This window comes from Camelus dromedarius, chromosome 11, assembly GCF_036321535.1.
Source record: "Camelus dromedarius isolate mCamDro1 chromosome 11, mCamDro1.pat, whole genome shotgun sequence".
NCBI lineage: Eukaryota > Metazoa > Chordata > Mammalia > Artiodactyla > Camelidae > Camelus > Camelus dromedarius.
Genome location: NC_087446.1, coordinates 8520043 through 8540813, shown reverse-complemented (window position 1 = coordinate 8540813; position 20771 = coordinate 8520043). Strand labels below are relative to the sequence as shown.

General features: G+C 39.5%; 2 protein-coding genes across 3 annotated transcripts in view; one reads left to right on the top strand and one right to left on the bottom strand.

The window, feature by feature from the left end:
- Window positions 1-2850, top strand: part of KDELR3 (KDEL endoplasmic reticulum protein retention receptor 3) — a 10379-nt gene extending 7529 nt beyond the window's left edge. The window contains exons 3-5 of the mRNA XM_010983576.3: window positions 18-176; window positions 864-1116; window positions 2120-2850. Of these exons, the coding sequence (XP_010981878.1) occupies window positions 18-176; window positions 864-1116; window positions 2120-2160 (453 nt within the window). The 3' untranslated portion in view covers window positions 2161-2850. The remainder of the gene's footprint in view (window positions 1-17; window positions 177-863; window positions 1117-2119) is intronic.
- DDX17 (DEAD-box helicase 17) lies at window positions 2841-20771 on the bottom strand. Of its 2 annotated transcripts, none has more exons than XM_010983577.3 (13): window positions 20387-20771; window positions 16837-16987; window positions 16101-16200; window positions 15391-15524; window positions 15027-15092; window positions 13520-13661; window positions 12978-13138; window positions 12722-12894; window positions 12270-12380; window positions 12074-12135; window positions 10951-11010; window positions 6721-6963; window positions 2841-5861 (listed from the first exon to the last, which is right to left on the bottom strand). In XM_010983577.3, exons 1-13 carry the CDS (start codon window positions 20434-20436, stop codon window positions 5356-5358), a joined length of 1959 nt encoding a protein of 652 aa, XP_010981879.1. In that variant the 5' UTR covers window positions 20437-20771; the 3' UTR covers window positions 2841-5355. The 2 variants fall into 2 exon arrangements, with proteins under 2 accessions (XP_010981879.1, XP_010981880.1); XM_010983578.3 differs by having other exon boundaries at window positions 6727-6963.

Here is a 20771-nt window from a genome sequence, read left to right as displayed (position 1 = left end):
TCTCTGTCCCTTTTCAGGTGGTTTTTCTCCTCTGTGCCTATGTCACAGTGTACATGATCTATGGGAAATTTCGGAAAACGTTTGACAGTGAGAATGACACATTCCGCCTGGAGTTTCTTCTGGTCCCAGTCATTGGCCTCTCCTTCCTTGAGAACTACAGTTTCACTCCCCTGGAGGTAAGGGAAGGGACCCAGAGTACTAATTCCCAAAGGTAAACACACTCCCTAAAATTCTTATCTCCAGACCCTTGGTAACATCTGGGCTGGCTTTCTACTGCAAGCATGGCCATTACTCTTTGCATTGTTGTCATGAGTTTAGAAATTGCCAATAAGCTATAGATAGTGCTCCACTTGAAAATGGGCATATCTAAATAGCCATGTTTGTAAACAAAGCAGGCATCGCAGCACCACTTAAGGCTGAGGCCTTCTGTCCTATCAGGTGATTAGTGGATGCTAGAGCACAGTCCAGACCCAGATTTCAACTCAGTAGTCCTGGGCCATGGCCCAAGAATCTGTGGGACAACAGACATCTGAGAAGATTCTGATGCTGATGTTCATGGATTGTATTTTGAGAAACCATGGCCTCAATTAAGGCGAGTTTATACAACAGAACTCTGCAACAATTAAAAATTACGCTCTATAGCAATGTTCAAGCTGTTGTGAAAAAAGTGTTGAGTCTTAAAAATGTTTATTTGCAGAGAAAGGGTGCAATGATATACTGATTAAAATATTTTAAAATTTCAGGAACATTATTCTTTTTTGCTTCACTGTATTCTCTCTCCAATTAACATCATTTTAGTAACTGAATTCTAAAGATGGGCCCCTTCTTGATCAGCCTCCTCTGGCAATTTCTCTTTGACTCAGATCCTCTGGACTTTCTCTATCTACCTGGAATCGGTGGCTATCCTGCCTCAACTCTTCATGATCAGTAAGACTGGAGAAGCCGAGACCATTACTACTCATTACCTGTTCTTCCTTGGGCTGTACCGGGCACTCTACCTGGCTAACTGGATCAGGCGGTACCAGACTGAGAATTTCTATGACCAAATTGCAGTGGTGTCTGGGGTAGTGCAAACCATCTTCTACTGTGACTTCTTCTACTTGTATGTGACCAAAGGTAGGTGCTGGGATAACAGAGCAGTGTTGCTGCCACTGGCTCAGTTACTACAGTAAATATTTGAGGGGTTTGAAAGTGAATGGAGACAAGTCTGTGTGCTCATCATGGTGCTTATGTTCTAACACAGATGACAAAGTATCTTCAGGAAACTGAAAGTACCATGAAAAAAATAATACAGACCAATAGAGCATTTTATGTATTGTGCCCCATTTAGAGAAGACAGCTATGAGAGTGATATTTGACATAGTATTTGGGTTAGGAAAATACAGGTCAAAGACATTCCAGAGAGAATGGTTTATTTGTAAGCCCCAAGGCAGGAACCAGCTTGGAGTGATAAATGACAAAAAGGCTAAGATAGTCAAAATCTTTAAACCTGGAGATATCAGAGGACAATCAAGATTAGTCACCTGGGCCTCCTAAGTCAGAGTAAGGAATCCACTTTGCATTAAAAAAAAAAATTGGGGGGGGATGGTAATTAGGTTTACTTATTTAGAGGGGATACTGGGGATTGAACCCAGGACCTTGTGTATGCCAGGCAAGCACTCTACCACTTGAGCTCTACTATCCTCCCTTCACTTTCTAATCACAAACAGCAACTGGAGGGGTTATTTGAAAACCTCACCAGTTGGTTGTGTACAGTTAAAAAGCAGCCAAAGCAAGGAGATATAAGGGGGCAGTTGGAATTGTCTGGGAGTGGGTCATCAGTGGAAACAGAGATGGACATTAGTCTTGAGAGTGGAGTTGATAGGAACTGTTGATGTACTGGATGAGTCATGGAGAGGACAACTGCTAGATTTATGGTCTACCGGGGGTGGGGGTGGGGGGCGGGGGCTAGTGGTGATCAGCATCCAAGGCGTCTACAGTGAACCTGTAATGAAGTTTCCCTTTGGCTTTAACATCTGAATACTTACTGTGAATTGGGCACTAGATACTAAGATTGTGCACAAAGTTACAACAGGGACCATTCCTGACAAATTCTAATTTCAGCTTCCTTTTCTTCTAGTCCTTAAAGGAAAGAAGTTAAGTCTCCCAATGCCAATTTGAGGGCCCTCAGATGTTCTACACCTCAACAAGGACACAAACTATTTGAAGTGTTTTCTATGGTGACATACATGACCGAATGTTTAAAGAGAAAAATGCTTAGTGTGGACTTCAAAGCACTGATCATTCTATCTAGAAGACCTTTTCAGTATCTCCTTAAATTATAGAGGTAATTAAAATCTTGGACCTATTACCAAGTATGGTACCCTCACAACGCCAACTGGACCAAGAAAACCTTAGGTGCTTAACCCATGAATGGGTCAGATATTGCCCTGGGAAGGCCCTAGTGTTAAACTCATGCTAAGGAACAGCCAATCCCAGTCTGCACACTATATAGGGCAAAAACCCCAAATGAAGATCACAGTCCAAATATTAGAGGAGTATTCTGTTAATTTTCACTTCCCAGGTAGATAATCAAGTTTAGGAAGTCAAGATACAAGGGTGATATCAACAAGTGTGAAATGTTATGAGGAAACAAATAACCCAGGCGTTATCTACTAGCTATTGTCTTGTTGCTTTGTGACTCAGATGTTTGCATTAAGACCAGTCAATCCCACCTCCCTTTCACATTTATAGGTGGTAAGGTGAGTCAATCCAACATCCCCAACCTTGGTCTTAAAGCAAATAAAGAGACTACCATTGGACTACAGTCAGAATTTTTTCAGCAATAAAAATCACACACCTTATTGTCAACAGTGTTTTATTTATACCTACAAAAGAAAACAAGATGGTATCAAAAGGACAATTTACAAACTAAGAATAGTTAACATAAGCTCTTATTAGCATCTTGTGCCTGAACATCACACATCCACAAATCTTTCAAGTCTTAACGCAACAGGAATGTGTTCAGAGACCAGCAAGTACGTGAATAGAGCACTGATCCCAAGCAAAAGCCACCAACCTTTTAGATGAGAGAAGTCCACGCAATGAATTGTTAGGGAGGGACTGGGGAGAAGCAGTCCCATAGCTTAATATTGACATCCTTTCCCTAAGTGAGTTTCATTCATGACTGCAATAATTAGCATCAAATGAGGATTCTTCTGCTCATGTTCTGAAGCAAAGGCAGAACCTGAGTTATGAGTGGCATAGAGGCAGATTTAACTCGAGTTACACAGTAAAAACTCTACTAGATTTCAGCTGTGCTCAGGCCACAATAGCTTTTGAGTTTTGGAATATGCTGTTATTTTGACTTTATGATACACCCCTGGAGGAAGAAGGGAAGCAAGCAGCAGACCAAATACTGTTTGCTTGCCCAGAGACATTTCCTGCAAAGAGATGCTTTCAAGACCTGCAAGAGAGGATACCCCGTCGTGGCACCTTTGTGTTTAAAAAACAAAACAAAACAAAACAATTTTGGTATAGAAGAAAAACATCTACAATGGATTAATCAGTGCTTAGACAAACTTTTTCTGAGGGAGAGATACTTTGGTTTGAAAGCACAGAGCAGTGTTGCCATGTTTTTTCCTGTGCCTACCATCCTCCCTCAACCTCAACTTCTCTAAGGGGAAAAAGAGAAATTACGGAAGAAAGGGGTGAGGGGAATGGTGTCATAAAGTTCTTACATGCATTTATTTCAGCTTATGCTGACAACCTACCTGTATGTTGCACATTCAACCACACTTTCAGTACCCCTCAGAAATAATCCCTTCTCTCTCCCTTAAGAATTTTAAAAGGAAAACAAAAACAAAAACCTCAAGTATTAAGATCTTACAAACTAGTAGGCACTCTCAGGCCTTAGCCAAAGAATGCAGTGGAGCCTTCCCCCTTCAACTACACTATGAATGAACAATACCAGTAACTATTAAAAATAGTCCCACACTGGATATGGACGAGGTTTCTGGGGCTGACTGATCTTCCTCTCCTGTTACAGAGAAAAGGAGAAGGAAATTCTTTTCAGGCCTATCTGCTATAGGAAGTCCCAGTAAAACAGTCGGTATTATATGAAGGAGACAATCTCACCTACCTTCAGATGGAGGAAAAGCAAAAGGACTTGGGCTTTAGTCCTCTGTAACTTTTCTTAAACACTACCTACCTGTGAAAAGCTGAGTGCAAAAGGATGCTGAGGAAAATTTGCATCCAAAAGCTGTTACAAAGCAATGCAGAGAACAGAGTATGAACAGAGGAAGAGTTCTTAATAGACCCTTAAGATTCAAGATAATGTGGCCAAAACGGCTGAGCAGCTGGCAAGGAGTTGCTTTTATTCTAGCTCTACAGATAGTAAGTTTAAAAAGAAAATTTGCCCACTGAGTATATTGTTTATAATTAAAGGTGTTTTCTTACACTGCAGGTGAATACTTAACCGGTTAATAAATTTCCAGTGAGCAACTATGTTCATTCTGCTCACAGCAGCTGTCTGGTTGGAAAATCAATTTCACAGATGGTCCCTGGTTAAATGGGGTAGAAAAATAGACAGCTTCCACCCAGATGCTGAGATGCTACATTTAACCATTGCAGTAAACATCTGGGATTTTTAATTTAAAAGATATACTTTAAAAAAACTCAGACTCAGCAATTTAATTTCTAACCTGACACTAAAATGGTTATTTTTCAGTAATTGGGAAGGGGGAAGGCAGAGTATATAGGATACAAAGCCAATTAGGAATTTTTTTTTAAACTGTCAAATGCACGTAACAAGCAATCAGCCAAAATGACTGGTAAATAAAGCACTGTCTTAAAAACTCATCAGGCCTGAGGAACCCTGTTCCAGCTTGAGAAACATTAAAAAGCATTACAGAAAATGTGTAGGGAACTCACTCTTGTTTTTTTTTTTCCTATTCCAGTAATGAGAGCAATTTAAAGCACAGATGCCATCTTCTGCTGAATTCAACCCTCTACCCTCCCCCACCCCCAACTCAGGACAAAAAAAATGGGCTTCCACAAAAGGGCCTAATACCTTTTAAGATGAAAAATAGCTCAAATATCCTCAACATGCAAGAAGTTGGGGGGAAAAAAATCTCTTCCAGTCAGCTATACATATATATATACTTTTACAAAATCTGTTATTACAACAGACTGGATCATTTTGGCGGGCAGAAGAAAACTGGCAGTGAATTCTAACTAAGCTGCATGAGAGACAAATCACAATGGTTGGGGGAAAAATTTAAAAAGAAAAAGAAAAAGGGAAGAGGGAAAAAGGGAAAGATAGCGTTGCTTTAAATGTAGTAAGTCTGCACAAAAGTCACTACCACTTGAGTGGTTTCATTTACGTGAAGGAGGAGGGGGAGGAGGAGGAGGGGGGTATTGGTAGGCAGTCTGCCCCATGTAACCTATCATATTGGTAGCTCCTGGAGGCTGTGCAAACTGTTGTGACATCAGTGGCTGTGGCTGCTGCCCAGACCGGCCTATCCCACTAAACTGCTGGCTAGAGCTCTGTGAACTTCTCCCAGTTGAAGTGGTGCTACTAGCCCCGTAAGTGCCAGCGCCATATTCCTGGGCGGTATAACCACTGGTGCCATAAGCAGCTGCCCCATAGGTGCCTTGACCATAGGTATATTGGCCTGCTTGCGCTCCAAAGGCAGAATTTGGACTTCCATAGCCACTGCCGTTAGCATAACCAGCTCTATCGGTTTCACTACGATCCCGATAGCTTGCAGAGTCTCTCCGGCCACCATCTTTGACTCCTCGAAGCCTCCGGTCACACTCATCCTGATACATCAGATTGGGATTGTTGGCCGAAGAAGTGGTCCGGTATCGAGAACGACCTCCTGATGAGGACACAAGGAATTTTCAATGCCAGATATATGATTCAAACATTAACCACATGTGAAAATGCTATTAGGTATAAAAGTATTCATATTCTTTCTTAATTTAGCTAGGCCAGCTTCCAAATGAACACTTTTAAAAATCACCCATAATTTGATTCTTTAAGAGAATATATTCAAATATTCAACTTTTCACCTTCTAGGCCCTTTAATTATTTGAAAATTACCAAGAAACACACTCTAAAAAATGCAGGAAGGATCCTAAGAATGGTAAAAAAAAAAAAAAAAAGGAAAAAACAAGAAAAACAAGGGAAGGGGGGGGGGCAAGCCTCTAAGTTCATACCACCACAAAGGGATCCTCCACTAGTGCATAGTGGTTCTCAAATGTTGCTTTGCAGACCTAACTACATCAGAATGATCGAGCTTTAGGATAAAAGTTCAGGTTCCTAGCTCAATTTCAAAAAAAAACAAAAAAACAAAACAAAACAAAAAAAACCCTGTATTTTAAAAACCTCTAAAGGAATTCTGATGTAGAGCTTTAACATGCAGTAAATTGGGGAAAAATCCTATCAAACTGGCAGGCAAGAAACTCAGATCCTAGTGTATTTTGCAACTGTTAAACTATACCTGTCTCTACCATCATAAACGGTGTGAAATTATTGATTTCTCTATATGGAAAACTGAAAACCTAACAAACCACTAAGGTTTTGACAGGCCCCCAAATGTCATACTGTATTACTTAGTAATTTTTCATAGTTTCTTCTAAGTAACATACATAAAACCTTCACTGGATTAAAAAAATAAGGCACAATGAACACAAAAATAGATACCTTGGCAGTACCTGGAAAACTCCAGGACTTACCCTTACCCCCTCCTCCGCCGCCTCCTCTGTGGTCCACCAGCTGCATCAGTTTTGGATTGATAGCCTGATTAGCCTCTTCTAGCACTTTGATCAACTCTCTGGCCTGCTTTAGGTTCCCTGGGGTGAAGAAGGTGTAGGCAGTGCCCTTGTTGGTGCTACGGGCTGTTCGGCCAATACGGTGCACATAATCCTCTGAGCTGTTTGGATAGTCATAGTTGATCACAAACTTGACATCTTCCACATCTTCAAAGCCAACAATGAGTCAGTGTGTAGGATGATGTTGCAGGGAAAGAGAAGGTAAAGGACATGCCAACAACAGGTGGGAAGCACGAATGCAGGTGACAGCAAGAGGAGAGAAGATTAAGTTAGTAACCACTCTGAACAGGAACAAAAAAAGACTCATCCCAACAGAGTAAAAGAGGATTAATGATGCTTGGGACATGCAAAGGAAGGGGCACCTTTATCAGCTGTAAAATCCTAAGGGAATCCCATTCAACCACCCAAACTCCTGCCTCTTCTATGTTTTAAGCAATATACTGACAGGAGTTATACTAAATTCCAGTTCCATCCTTTTCAAGACTGGAATGTAGAAGGTGGTACCACCACTAAGTTACAAGGCCAAATCACTTCTACTCTGTTGGGAGAAGCCTGGCAAAATTTACCAGTAATATAATAAACTTACCTTTAAACCAGTCACAGAGCAAAATGAAAAATAAAAAACAAAACAAAAAAACTTCATATACTTTATTACTACATTTTCATGGAGACTTAAATCAAGATATTTAGATCAAAAAATTCTTTTGCTTATATTAAAAAAAACCTGATCAGAGCCAAAGTTAAGTACACATTCATTTTCCTTCAAATTATCTTTCCCCTTTCAATTACCACAAGAGCACATTACACTAAAATTTCACTGTACTACCAAGCCCAGCTCTGCCAAATGAAGTTTTTTTTCTCAACTCAAGGTTATTTCAACTCAGTCCTTGCTTCAATTATCAAAGGTTGTCTACATAACCTGGAAAATTAAATAACCAAAGAGTGTGGGAAAAACCATGAAACCTTGAGATACAAGTTTAATGTTCTGTCCACTGCTGGGAATTAGATTGAATAACCTCCTAAAGCTTAAAATATGTAAATGTTAGTGTAATGCTTTCAGCTAAATGTATATTTTTACCTACTTATACAAACAAGTTTAATATAACAAAGAATCCTAATGTTTTGTGGAAAAAAATCTGCATTTTACAAAGAATATTCAGAAAATATCCTAGATAAAACACAGATTTTTGTGATATAAATAATTAAAAAACATTCTCTGTTTGTTACCAGACCGATGCACACTCCCTCCTCCTTTGGGAAACCGCTGCAGCCGATCCCGTCTCTTTGCCTTTTATTTTTGGCGGCCTCCTTTCGAAAACTCCGCCTTCTGACACGGGACCACTGGAGCGCGGGGAGCATGCATCAAGGGTCCGTGGCAGTGAGAAGTCCCCACACACGCTCGCTCTGTGAACTGGCTTAGATGCTTCTCTGTAGCCCCATTTGGTTGCCAAGCGCCGGAGAACCTGGGTTCGGGTAAAAATTTCAGGTCCTCCAACGCCTCCCCCAAGGATAATTGGGGTGATTGTAGAAAAAAATAATTAATAAAAAATGTAAGTTACATCCAAAGGGTCAGACTGCATCTATTGCCCAGACTGGATTAATTTCAGGGGGAAGGGGAGATGATTTAAAAAAAAAAAAAATTCAGCTGTTGTTAAAGGGCCTGTGAAGAAAGGGGCTTATGTCTGTTTCTTATTACAATAAAGGCTCCTCAGTCTTTACTGACCCCTAAAGTCCTGAAATCACACCAGAAAGACGAGAAGGCAGTTATCACAGGGGGCAGCGTGAGTCTCCGGCTAGGGTCGTTGATGTAACTAAGGAAAACAAAAATTTACAGGGCCAGAATAGATGAGACTGGGGAGGGAAGGGGAGGTAGGGGGTAGATGGGGAATTATGCTTCATGACCACGTCTTCAGAGCTAGGAAACAATGCTCCTTAGTTAATCCCACTGTGTACAACCATAGGCAGCAGAGCAGACTGAATTACTGCACTGGATGCATAAACATGTGCTTTCCTAGCAGAAAGCACTGGGGACTGGAGTCAACAGTTCAGATACTAATACTTGGGAATACTTCTGGAGGGGTTCAATAAGGGGCAGATATGGCGCCAGTTCTTCATACTGGAAAGGTGTCTTGTGTGTGCACACATACAGCTGGCTGAGGGCACATTAAAAGCAAGCGCAGAATCTGGTTTTCTCCAGTCAAGCCTGCCCTGACATTATTCGTGCACTGCCGCTATATTACCTTGGTGCCTTTAGAGAAGATGCTGTAGCAGGGTAAGAAATCAAAAAGTTAATGTTTTGGCCAGCTGCCTAGGGTAAGAACTTTTGTTTGACAAGCCCTATGACATGGCCTGAATCTCCAATCTCTAATCGGGAGGGGCTGAGACTAGCCAATAGGCTCATCTAGAGCTGCTTCGGGCCAATGTAGATTTGCCTCGGCCATGTACTGAGTGATCTGCAGCTGATAGCAAAGCTTCTGTTAAAAAACAAAACAAAATAAATTCAATACTTTAGTTTAACAGTGTGTAGTTTAAACCAAAAAAGGAAAAATTAAAAATATCCCATTGGAAAGGGAATAGTGGTTTCCTGAGGATGACTATTAGAAAATTATGGGAATCAAAGAACTTACCTGAAGGGAACATTTAAGAGGCCATCGCTCGACAGGAAGTGAAAAAAGGCCTGGTGACTCAGCTGAAAATTGCACCCCTGTCTATGAAGTAGAAGCCTTCACTTTCCAGGATCTTGTAGGACCTTGGTCAGCATTCTGCCATTTTGGTGGGTTTCCCCCTTCCTTTTGATTTTTATAAGGCAGCAAACAAAGGGGCCCAAAACAAGCACGGATGCTGAGTAACAAGAAACAGACTCAGGTACCTTCCCTCTCCCCTCTCTTGGATGAGTGGGGGTGGGATGAAGAGTCTAAGTTATTCTAATGACAGCCAATTGATTTGGTTTAGGAATGCAGGGGGACACAGAACAAATATTTTAAATTGTCTAGGCAAGATGCACAAAGAAGCTACCAGCACATAGCAAGCCTGTTTAAAAACCACCATCACTGAAAGCTTTTATGTAAACCGCTTTCAGGCCTCAGCCTCTTCTCCCAACAGGCCCAAGTTCTAACCGCACAGATCCAGACATGACCTCAGAGGGCAGAGACAATTTTTCAGTCATGGCTGCAAGTCACCACCTCTGAAGGAGGGAATGATGAGTGCAATGTACAAAAAGTCATCATTACTTTTGTATTCCAGTTTGAATACTTGTTCTCTTAATGTTGAGTATCATAAGGGAAGATGGTACTTCTTGCCTTACTAGGCAAGAAATTATGTTAATTTTAAAGTAACTTTGTAACAGAAATAGTCTCATCTTTTTTAATATATAAGTTTTGAGTTACGCCTGTTTTGTTCAGAATAATGGGCTAACCACAGAATACCTCTATATATCTTAGATCATAACAGGTTGAAAACTCCAGAATGTCAGCTTCAAATCAAGTTCTTAAATTGAAGACAGCACATCTATGATATAAGTATGGGTGGGAAGAGGGGTAACAGAGTGCTCATGATAATTTTACTTCAGTAAATCATGTTGGGCAGTGCAGATTTAATTGCTGAAAGATAACATTATTTACAGATTTACTAAATCCCCAAAACGTACTATGACAGCATTCATGAAATTGGACCTCCATACATCTCTCTCTCTCTCTCAAGCATAGACTGGTAGAGGGGTGAAAAATAACTGAAGAAACTAGCTTCTAATAGCTAGGTTCAATCAGGCTCATTCCATCCACCCAGAAAATAGAATAAAACCAGGAAGAAGTTGAGCTGTTTAACTGAATGTCTCCTCTCCCTCTCACTGTTTAAAACAGTCATGCCTAGGCCTTGCTGCAGACCAAAGCCTGTTTTTTAGGAGCAGGAAGAGACTTTGAAAACAAAAGGAAAAAACAAAAAAACAAACAAAAAACCCACCAAGGTAAAAAAAAAAAACTGTGGGGGGGGCGCCAGAAATCACACGCTTTGTATGTATGCTTCTCTTTTAAGTATTTATCTAAACACATGTATGTGCAACTCTAGTATGAAATGACAAACACATCTTTAAACCAAAAGATACATATACCATTGACAGAGACACCTATCTATACAAACCTAGCCCACGGGAGGCTACATCTGTGGCAATGAGAATGGGAGCCTTTCCAGAACGGAACTCTGCAAAACAAGGATACCATGAGAGCCAAGTTATAAAATCAAGGCTAAGCGATATGTATTTTTAAAAAAGACCAAGTAAATATTTCCAGCTATCTGGCCTTTTTACCCTACCATGCTAAACTTTCAAGTAATGGTGTCAAAACATGAAAAGCTCTTTTAAATTTACAGGTAATAGTAATTCTTTTGAAAATATTTATTATACTCACCTTTAGCAGAGGAGCAACAGATTTTTTAAAAAGTTACCTCTAATAATGAAGTGCCATTAAAATAGTGTGGCAACGTGTAACAAAATTAATATTATCTAGAATTTTTCTTCCCTTAAATTATGTCAAAAATCACCTCCCAAATGAAACAAAATCAAAAGTGGGGGTGGAGGGTGAAGAAAGGGAGCACATGAAAAGACGTGAAATGAAAGGAGACACCATAACTTTGCCCTGTGAAATAACAGAGTTTATGTATTGCCTCTGCCCTCAGTTCCTGGCAAAGAGCCCCTAAAACCCTTTAAAATGGGGATGCTAGGAGACTGGAAGCTTGGAACTTTGAGCCTCACTCCCAATCCTTGGAGGACAGTAAAGGAGGTGGAGACTGAGTTAAAGTGATGACGTCTCCATTAAAATCCCACAAGTACAGGGTTTGGGGAGCTTCCAGGCTGGTGTATGTACCTATAAAGACAAGAACTTACTAAAAAAAAAAAAAAAAAAAAAAAAAGGTGGCCTAAGTAATGAAAAAGCGGTATAAAGAGCCATTACTGACCTTAAAGGAAGGTGGAAATGCCAAAAATGTCCCTAATATTCAATTAAGTACAGCAAAGCTAGGCAAACCCTGGTCTATGGGTCAAATCTGGCACAATGCCTATTTCTGCAAATGAATTTTCGTTGGAACACAGCCAGGCTGTTTCTTTACATGTCTATGGTCATTTTTGTGCTAAAACAGCAGAGCTGAATAGTTGTGACACAAACTATTACACAGTTGATAAAGCTGAAAACATTTACTACTTGGCTCTTTACAGAAAGTCTGCCAATTCCTGAAACAGAGCAAGGACAATGCTTAGTTTTGAACTCACCATTAAGTACCCAATCTCTTTCTGGTTGACTCTTGTCTCCATGGATACACATAGCTGGCCAACTGTCAGAAGAAAAGAGCAAAATGCATGTTATGCATTACTGAAGTATTATATACTACATTCACAATACCAATTTAGAAATTCCAACTAAACTATAAAACCTGAGGCAAATTAATTACCTCAGTGCCGCACTCACCCATCTCTGCGCATCCTTCGAGTGAGGTCATCACAGCGTCTCTTCGTCTCTACAAATATTATTGTCTTATTTTCCTTTTCGGCCATTATTTCCTCCATGAGTTGGATCAACCTGAAAACAAGAACAACAGTCATCCAGAGAAGACTCCTAGCACACACATTACGGGGAAGCTATGTTTGCAGTATCAACCCTCCAAAGCTTTAGTACTTCAGTTTCATATTACTTTCTATACAGCTGGTAATTATTAAAGCTGGGATTCAAATCCAAGGATCCAGAATCCCTGCTTTTAACCACAATGCTCTGAAAAATAATAAAGAATGCACTCTTGGGAAGCTAGCAATGCCTTTAATGTTCTCAAGCCTAAAAAAATATGGGCTTCTATAACACTTTAATTTTGGAGGATTATCAGGAAAGGTTTATCAGCATTATCAAAACAGTGAAATCTCCCATACTTGTGGTCTTTTTCACTTTCCATGCAGACATCCACAATCTGGAGAATGTTGTGGTTGGCACTCAACTCCAGATTGCCTACGTTGATCTGGGTGTAATCACGAAGGAAATCCTCTGCAAGCTGTCTTACTTCTTTTGGCCAGGTTGCACTCCACATCAACGTCTGCCTATCAGGCTATCAGGAAAGGAAAGACTTTCTTTTAGGCTAAGGAACTACAGGCAAAGGGCATAAGATAATGAATTATCAGCTTTACACACCCTAATTTGGTCAACAATTTTACGAATCTGGGGTTCAAAGCCCATATCAAGCATTCTGTCAGCCTCATCCAGTACAAGGTAAGTACATCGGCGAAGATTTGTCTTTCCTGACTCCAGGAAATCTATCAGGCGTCCAGGAGTAGCTATACAGATCTCAACACCTGCAAAATAAAACCAAAGATCTAGCCAACTAAGAATTCTTTATACACTGTTCATGTCTCAGCAAACTAAGAAGCACCAACTCTGGTGGTTGTACTTGGTGCTGCAGAGAGCATTAGCTAAATGTTAACACATTAACACAGTACCAGAAAACCATAATGTTAAGAAGAATTTATGCATAATCATCAGAACTTCACAAAGTTTAAGTCTCTAGCCATGCAGAACTTTCCTAAAATAGCATTTAACCATAACTGGGAATTTGTAAACTGTTGAAACATTGATTTCCCCTCCACCAGAACCCACTGTTTTCCTCTTCAATTTCATTTATAGAAATTAGCAAAAGAAGAGAAACTAGTAATTCTTATACTTTTTAAAAAAATTACCTCTCTCCAAGTCTCGAATCTGTGGACCTTTGGGAGCACCTCCATAAATGCAAGTACTCTTCAATCTAGAACATTTGCCATAGTCATCAGCCACCTGCTGTACCTGCTGGGCAAGCTCTCTGGTAGGAGCCAGAACCAGACACTAAAACAAACAAACAAACCACTTGAGATACCTACCCCAAGTTTAAGGGGAAAAAAGTATAGAAAGATTACAAAATTCTCTATTGTCTAATTTGGTACTTTCATAGTATATGACAGAGTGGGAAGTTGGAAAGGCATGGAGTATAAGACAGTGTTGTGGAGTGGGGCAAAAAAAAATTTCAAGGACTATTTATTTGGCATGTGGTATGATGCCTGACTTTTGATACATGATTCATTAATTATGTAAGTAGATTTATAGGTTGTGTTATCTAGCTTTAACTAAACAACTCTCACAAAATGAACAAGTGGCTATAAAACATTCCTACAACAAAGCCACAGATTAAATATTAGAAACAGATGAATAAGAAAACAGCAGCGCTAACACTTTCCTGACATATAGTTTAAGTTCATGGCCAGGCACATTAGGCAAAAACAACTACTTATACACAATCTGACAAGATGACCAAAACAATGCAAAATTAAGACATTTTGAAATAGGTATCATATACATTGTTCACAATGCTCTTTGCTTTGTGTTCTGATCTGTTATACATTAGCTAATGATAATATAGCTAACTCTTATTAGCCATATGGAACATGTATTATGTAATTAAAAGCAATGCATTATTCCTTGCTGTAAATACGTTGAGACATACTGTAATAATGTACATATTTATAAATATATATAGCAAGTGCAAGCTCTATTTTAAAAAGTTAAAGGGGAGAGGGAATAGCTTAGTGGTTGAGTGAACACTTAGCACACACAAGGTCCTGGGTTTACTCTCCAGTACCTCCATTAAAATAACAACAAAAATAAATTAAAAAAAATTTTTAAAGTTAAGAATGTACATTCAAAATATTTGAAGAACACTACTCAAATCTTGTAGGAAATAGCATAAATAAAAATGCTAAAACCAGAAGATCGAGCTACTCTATAAACATTTATAAAAGCATTACTTAACCACAAAGAATACACATCCCAAACCTGACTTAGTTCCACAGGGCAGGGATCTCATTTCATACTTTTGTATCCCTCATAGAACCAATGAGCAGTTAAGAATTGCACTTGAATTTAATGCACAGTAAATGCTTATATATGAAGGTAATAAACATACTGGTTAAGAATAAGACTTGTTCAAAATTCAAGCTCAGCCACTTAATTCCTATACGACCCTGGGCAAGTCATTTATTTGCACTGTGTCTAAGATATATTTATTTATTTAAAGTAAAACGGAGATATTTCTTCCAGATATGGAAAGTGGGGTTGAGAAGGAAATCTGAGAACATATGTAAAGCACAGTACCTGAAACACAATCATCAAGTTGTACTTAATCTTAGAATTATGAACAAACTGAAACACACTTACAATTGGGCCGTCTCCCCTTTCCAAGTAAGGCTGGTGGTTAATATGAACAATTGCAGGCAACAAATACTAGGTGAGGGGGAAAGAATGACAGTCATATCAAAACTAAGCCATTATATTCATTGTTCTAAATTATCACAGTACTTGATAATACCTAATAGGAAATGGAAAGCAGAAATCACAACTGTTACACATATGTGCAATATAAATTTGAACATAAACTGTTTCCATATGTTTCAGATAGCTAAAAAAGCTGAAGGATTATCTATACCAACTGAATTAGAATTTTAACAACTGAGACTACACAGAATATTTACAACAGCAAAATAATACCACATTAAAAAACTCTTCTCTTGCTAGTACATACCGCCAATGTCTTCCCAGAGCCAGTCTGAGCGATGCCCACCATATCGCGGCCACTAAGAGCCAAGGGAAATCCCTGGCACTGAATTGGAGTTGGTTCTGTAAAGTGCTGATCCATCAACACATCCATTACATATTCTGTACAAGAATAAATGTTACTGCTTTTACATAAAACTAAGGACACAGCCAAAAGAATTTAAAAAAAACTGTTAAGCTCACGCAAGGCAAGATTTACCTAGCTTTACACCTATCCAAGAGGAGTACTGCTTTTTTTTCTTCTTCAGTTACCGAATCTTTGACCTGCTGACTTCTTCTAAGAGGGCTACTGCCATGGCCATCTACCCTTATCCTCAAAAACTTGAAAACCACTGCCCTAAAGTATCTAACAACAGGGCATAGGTACATGGTAGTGACTTATTATTAATCTGGTTCAAATTATATCCAACTAGAAAGCAATTTCATTTTGCTGTTTTCTAAAAGGTAGAGGCAAAACCCCCAAGGAAAGATGAAAAACTGCAAAAAATCCCCAAAAATTCTAAATCAGAGAACGTATGAGCATTAAAAAACAAACAAACAAAAAAAAAAAACTTTGTGAGGTTTCTACCTGTCTTTTCAACAAAATTCTGAGCCTGTTCAAACCTTTCAATAACCTATGACCACAATGACCATTCAAGCTAAATTAACAATTAAGATCCTGGATTGAAAAACACTTACGTGGGAAATTAGCATGATGGAAGGCAAACACAGGCTTAGGACAAACATCTCCCCCTCTCACTGTAATCTCTTTCTTTCGACGTAGTTCATCAACCTCATACTAAGTAAGAAGACAAAGTAAAGCAAATCAGTAAACAAGTTATTATAAACATGCAAAACTTTATGCTCCAATACAGCAGAACAATATCATGGAATTAACATGTCTAACACTTAAGAATAGTGCTTTCGTTCAACTTCATCCAACTTTGTGAGTCAATGAAGCAGGTTAATAACAGTTCCATTTTCCACATGAGAAAACAGTTATTCAGAAAGATTAGTAAATTGCTCAATGGGAAAAGTAGGAAGAGGGAGAAAACATGGAACTTGGGACCAAGTGCTCTTTCCATTACACTTTCTTCTGAACAAGTTACCTACCATGTCACGGGGAGAGCTCAAAACAATCATGAGGCTAAAATACAAACAGGAGTACATGATGCCAGTATTTTAAGTTTACTTAGTTTAACTTCACAGATGAAAAGACATGGCATCTCATATACACAGTTAAAATCACATAACAAATTGGCTGGGAAATATAACCAACAAATGAGAACCAAGTAATATATTAGGTACATATTAAAACTGGTTTCTCTTATTAGTATTGCTATACATGAGTAAACTCTGGCTAATATATCTACTTGGTTCATTACTGCATATGAAAAAAGGTAAACAAATAAATAAATAAACCCCCCAAACTTACTGGAGTCAGCCTTGCCACTTCTGGATGTTCAACATAAAAATTCTTCTCAAATTTGGGGAGCTCACTCAAATCCCACTTCTTTTTACGTAAACGCTCCCCAGGATTACCAAATTTCTTCGGGGGAAGGCCACCACCACCTCTTGCTCCAAATCTAGAAAAAACCCCAAAATTTTCAGTTTATTAGTATTTTTAAAGCAAAATACCTTAGATGCCATAAAAACATGCAAAAAAGATGACTCTTTGGATACTACCAACCCCTCCTCCAGAAAACATTTTATTACTTTCATTTGAAGGTATGAGGGGAAGAAGTTCATACAACTTCCTTTACTATCCAACAATACTATTATGGGTATGGTAATAAATGGTGAAAAATTCAAAATTCTTTTATCTGGAGAAGTGTAACATGGAGATTACAACCAGATTCTGGAACCAGAAAAGGTCCAAATTTTGATTCTGCAACTTAGTTACGATTTTGAGCAATTATTTAACTTGTCTGTACCTCAGTTTGTGTAAAGTAGAAATAATACCACCTATTTCAGAGGCTGCTGTGAAGATAAAATGAGTACATGTAGTGTTTAAAACAGTATCTGGGCATAGTAAACACAGTAAGTTAGCATAATTGTATTCATTCAATGACTAGTTACTGGGTACCAACTATGTACCAGGTACTATTTTAAGTGGTGCTAAAGATACTGAAATGAATAGAAGTCTCTACTCTTATAGAATATTCTGCCATGTAGGTGAGGACATTAGTTTAAGCTTGTATTAGGGCAAAATTGTGGACAGGTACAAAAAAATGTCTAAGCAAGTTGTCCCATACTTGGAACAGCTTCTTGAACCCCTTACCCCATTATACCATGATGAGCTCTCCTTTTGCCTGCTAATCTGCTAAAGAAAGCTACTAGGACCCCTAAAAGATTCAAAGCTTAAAATGTCCCTGATGCTGGTGCATTCCAATGCTACCCAGATCTTAAAATAATGACCTAGAATAAAACACAATTTTTGAAATTAAGATTCATTTTAAGTCTTATTCATGACAGTCCTTATTTTAAAAAAAAAAAGTCTTTCCTCTCACCGCCCCCCCCCACTATTTATCTTAATGGATACCATCCTAAAGATATACTGTCATTTGAAACATGGGGTTCTTAATATGCTTTCTACTGCCTTTATAATTAATGCTGACTTAAATATACAAGAGAGCTTTCACTCTTTAGAATTTGAGTACATTTGTGCCATCAGTTAAAGAGCACACAGCCTAATCCCTTGCATACTATGCCACTCATTGTTTTTATTGAATATTTAACTCAGTATTTAACTTGGCTTTGCAATAAATGCCATCTCTGAAGAATTATACGTTAACATACAAAATTATGCTAGTTTAAATGTACAATGCACATCATTTCTGGGCTATACATGTACATTTGCTGACCCCACTCATTCTCTTTTCAAAACAATAATCCATTTCAGCTCTGTACCATTCAGTAAGAATAAAACAATAGCAATTCAAATAATAAAAGAATTTTCATAGCAAAGATATAGTTAGGGCACAGAACTTATGAAAGAGGTTGATTTTATTTGAAATGTATTATTTGAAAGTCTTTTTTAAATTGATATGGTATGTAATTGTCTTAAGAGTCAACATGGGGTAAAGGAAGTATAGATCAGTACTTTACCTTTTCCTCTTTTCAAATAATGAGTTTTTATTATTAAAGCATATATACGGTGAAATATTAAACACCCACAGTAAAGAAACAGAACCTAATTGGTACCTTGCTAGCCTTCATTTGCCTATTTCAAATTTACAACCCCCATCATAATAACTAGTACCTCGATTTTTAACCATTCCTTTTTGTCTTGTCATATATTGTAAGTATCTTCAAGTTATCCTTTCAGCACAACTTTACTTAATATTATGCTTATGAATCAATCCCATTAGTGCAAGTTTTTCCTTTTCACTGTATTTTATTGTACAAATACCCAATTTATCCAGACACTTGAGCTGTTTCTAACATTCTGTCATGAACAATAACATTACAAATATGAATACAAGGGTATGTGTACAAAGGCTTCTCTAGGCCTAAAAGTCTAGGGCATAAAGCTTTAAGAGATGAGCCCTGGGTCATTTTCATTTTACTAGGTAACATTAAATTCTTCTTCCTAAGTGGTTGTACTGAAATTCACTTCTAAATTTAGCTATACTGTTAAACACCAAACAAACATTCCACTTACAGCTCTCCGAATTTAATGCTAATATCAAGTATTTCCCTTCCTAACAATAACAAGGTATAAATCAAAACAATCCTTTTTATTTAGTAAATTAAGTGATAACTGAGGTGCTTATGACCAGTAGGTCTGGTACTTGTGTATCTGAACCACTAAAGACAAAAATGTTTGTAGAAAATAGCATTAACACAACGCCTACTACAGATAGACAATTACACACCGTATCTCAATTCTCAAGAACAATGCAAAGTAAAGGCAATTACTATCCCATCTTCAAATGGGAAAATGGGCTCAAAAAGGTTCAGGATCTTGCCTAAGGTCACACACATATATACATTAAGAAGTGGTGTCACATTTTTTAAACAGAGATAAAGCTTTTATTACAAAAAAAAAGTAACAGCACAAATCTACATAGATCTCTTAAGCAACTTTTTCGTTTAACAGGGACATTAAGATTTGAATCTCAGTATCTGGGAGAACTTCAGCTTTAATTCTGTTAACTTTCAACCCAGTAACCGTAGTATTACTAAAACAGAAACTTTCAAGCTAGCCTGAGAAGTTAATTAATGCTTCCGTGCAATTAGAGAGGGGGTAAAAAAAAAAAAAAGACCTAAACATTAAATGACCAAACAAAATAGTTCTCCCTCCCCAAACATGACCATTTAGATGGCAATTAAAACCATCGCTTTGTATTCCAATGTGCTTCCTCCCAATTATTTTAAACACGACTAAAGGTAACCTTAAAATATTTTTAAAACTACAAGTCAGCCTCTTAGTCTCTGGTTTCAAACCAGGTTTCCAGTTCCATTAACAGGGAAGCCATTTCGCATTAAGATTTTCCTAGGCTGAACTCCGACACCTCATCCTCTTCTCTCAGCAAGAACATCCGAGTTTCACAGATGAACGCTGAGGCCTGAAGAGATCAAATGACTTGCCCAAATCCGCCGGGCTCGAAAGCAAGGAAGGCCCAGGGGTGAAGCCCGGGCCCGGTCTGCGGCGGCCAGGCCGCTCCTCCTGCTCCCTGCGGGGCTGAGGCCGGGCCGCGCCACGCCGGCCGTCCGCGAGGAGGGGCTGGGGCGTCACCAAGCCCCCGCCCCCCACCCCGCGCCAGGTCACCAGTGACCCGGGGTCTAGGCCCACCCCGAGGCCCACGAACTAAACCGCTATTATGTCTCAGGACGCCTGGCCTCCCGGAGTCGGGAGCGTCGCTCCCAAGCCTGCAGTCTGTTCAGAAGTCTTATACTCAACCACACGATGCGGTCTCCTGAGGAAGCAACCCCCCGCCCCCCACGCACACAAGGCCTTTCCTCTCCTCCTCCCCCCTTACCCTCCACGGTCCCGATCCCGGTCCCGATCCCCAAAGCCGCCTCCGCGCATGGTCCCAAATGGATAGAGATCTGGGAGCGGGGCACGGATGGCCGGGCTCGGGAGGGCCTGCGGCTCCGGTCTGGTGACGACCGATGGCGGCGGCGCCTCCGCTGTTGGGGCGGCGGCAGGCGCGGCGCTCTCTCGCTCCGACGCGCTGTCTCCCGTCGCAGACGCCACCGTCGCCGCCTCTCTCGTCGGAGACGGGAGCAAAACACAGAGAATCGGGGTTATAAAAGCAGTGGGTAGGTTTGGCTACGCTCAAACCCGGCAGTGCCGCGGTTTAGGCGTCTCCTTCCTTCCCAGCGACTGCACAAAATGGCGGCCGGCCCTGAGACTGCTCCAGC

Bases quoted from the DNA above. Each gene is read 5' to 3' on its own strand.
- DDX17 (XM_010983577.3), bottom strand. From the start codon at position 20,436: ATGCGCGGAGGCGGCTTTGGGGATCGGGACCGGGATCGGGACCGTGGA. The intron at 16,201-16,836 runs GTAAGTTTGGGG...CTTCTTACTTAG, and splicing joins AAGTGGCAAGGCTGACTCCA to TATGAGGTTGATGAACTACG. The intron at 11,011-12,073 runs GTGAGTTCAAAA...CTTGTTTTGCAG, and splicing joins AAGAGATTGGGTACTTAATG to AGTTCCGTTCTGGAAAGGCT.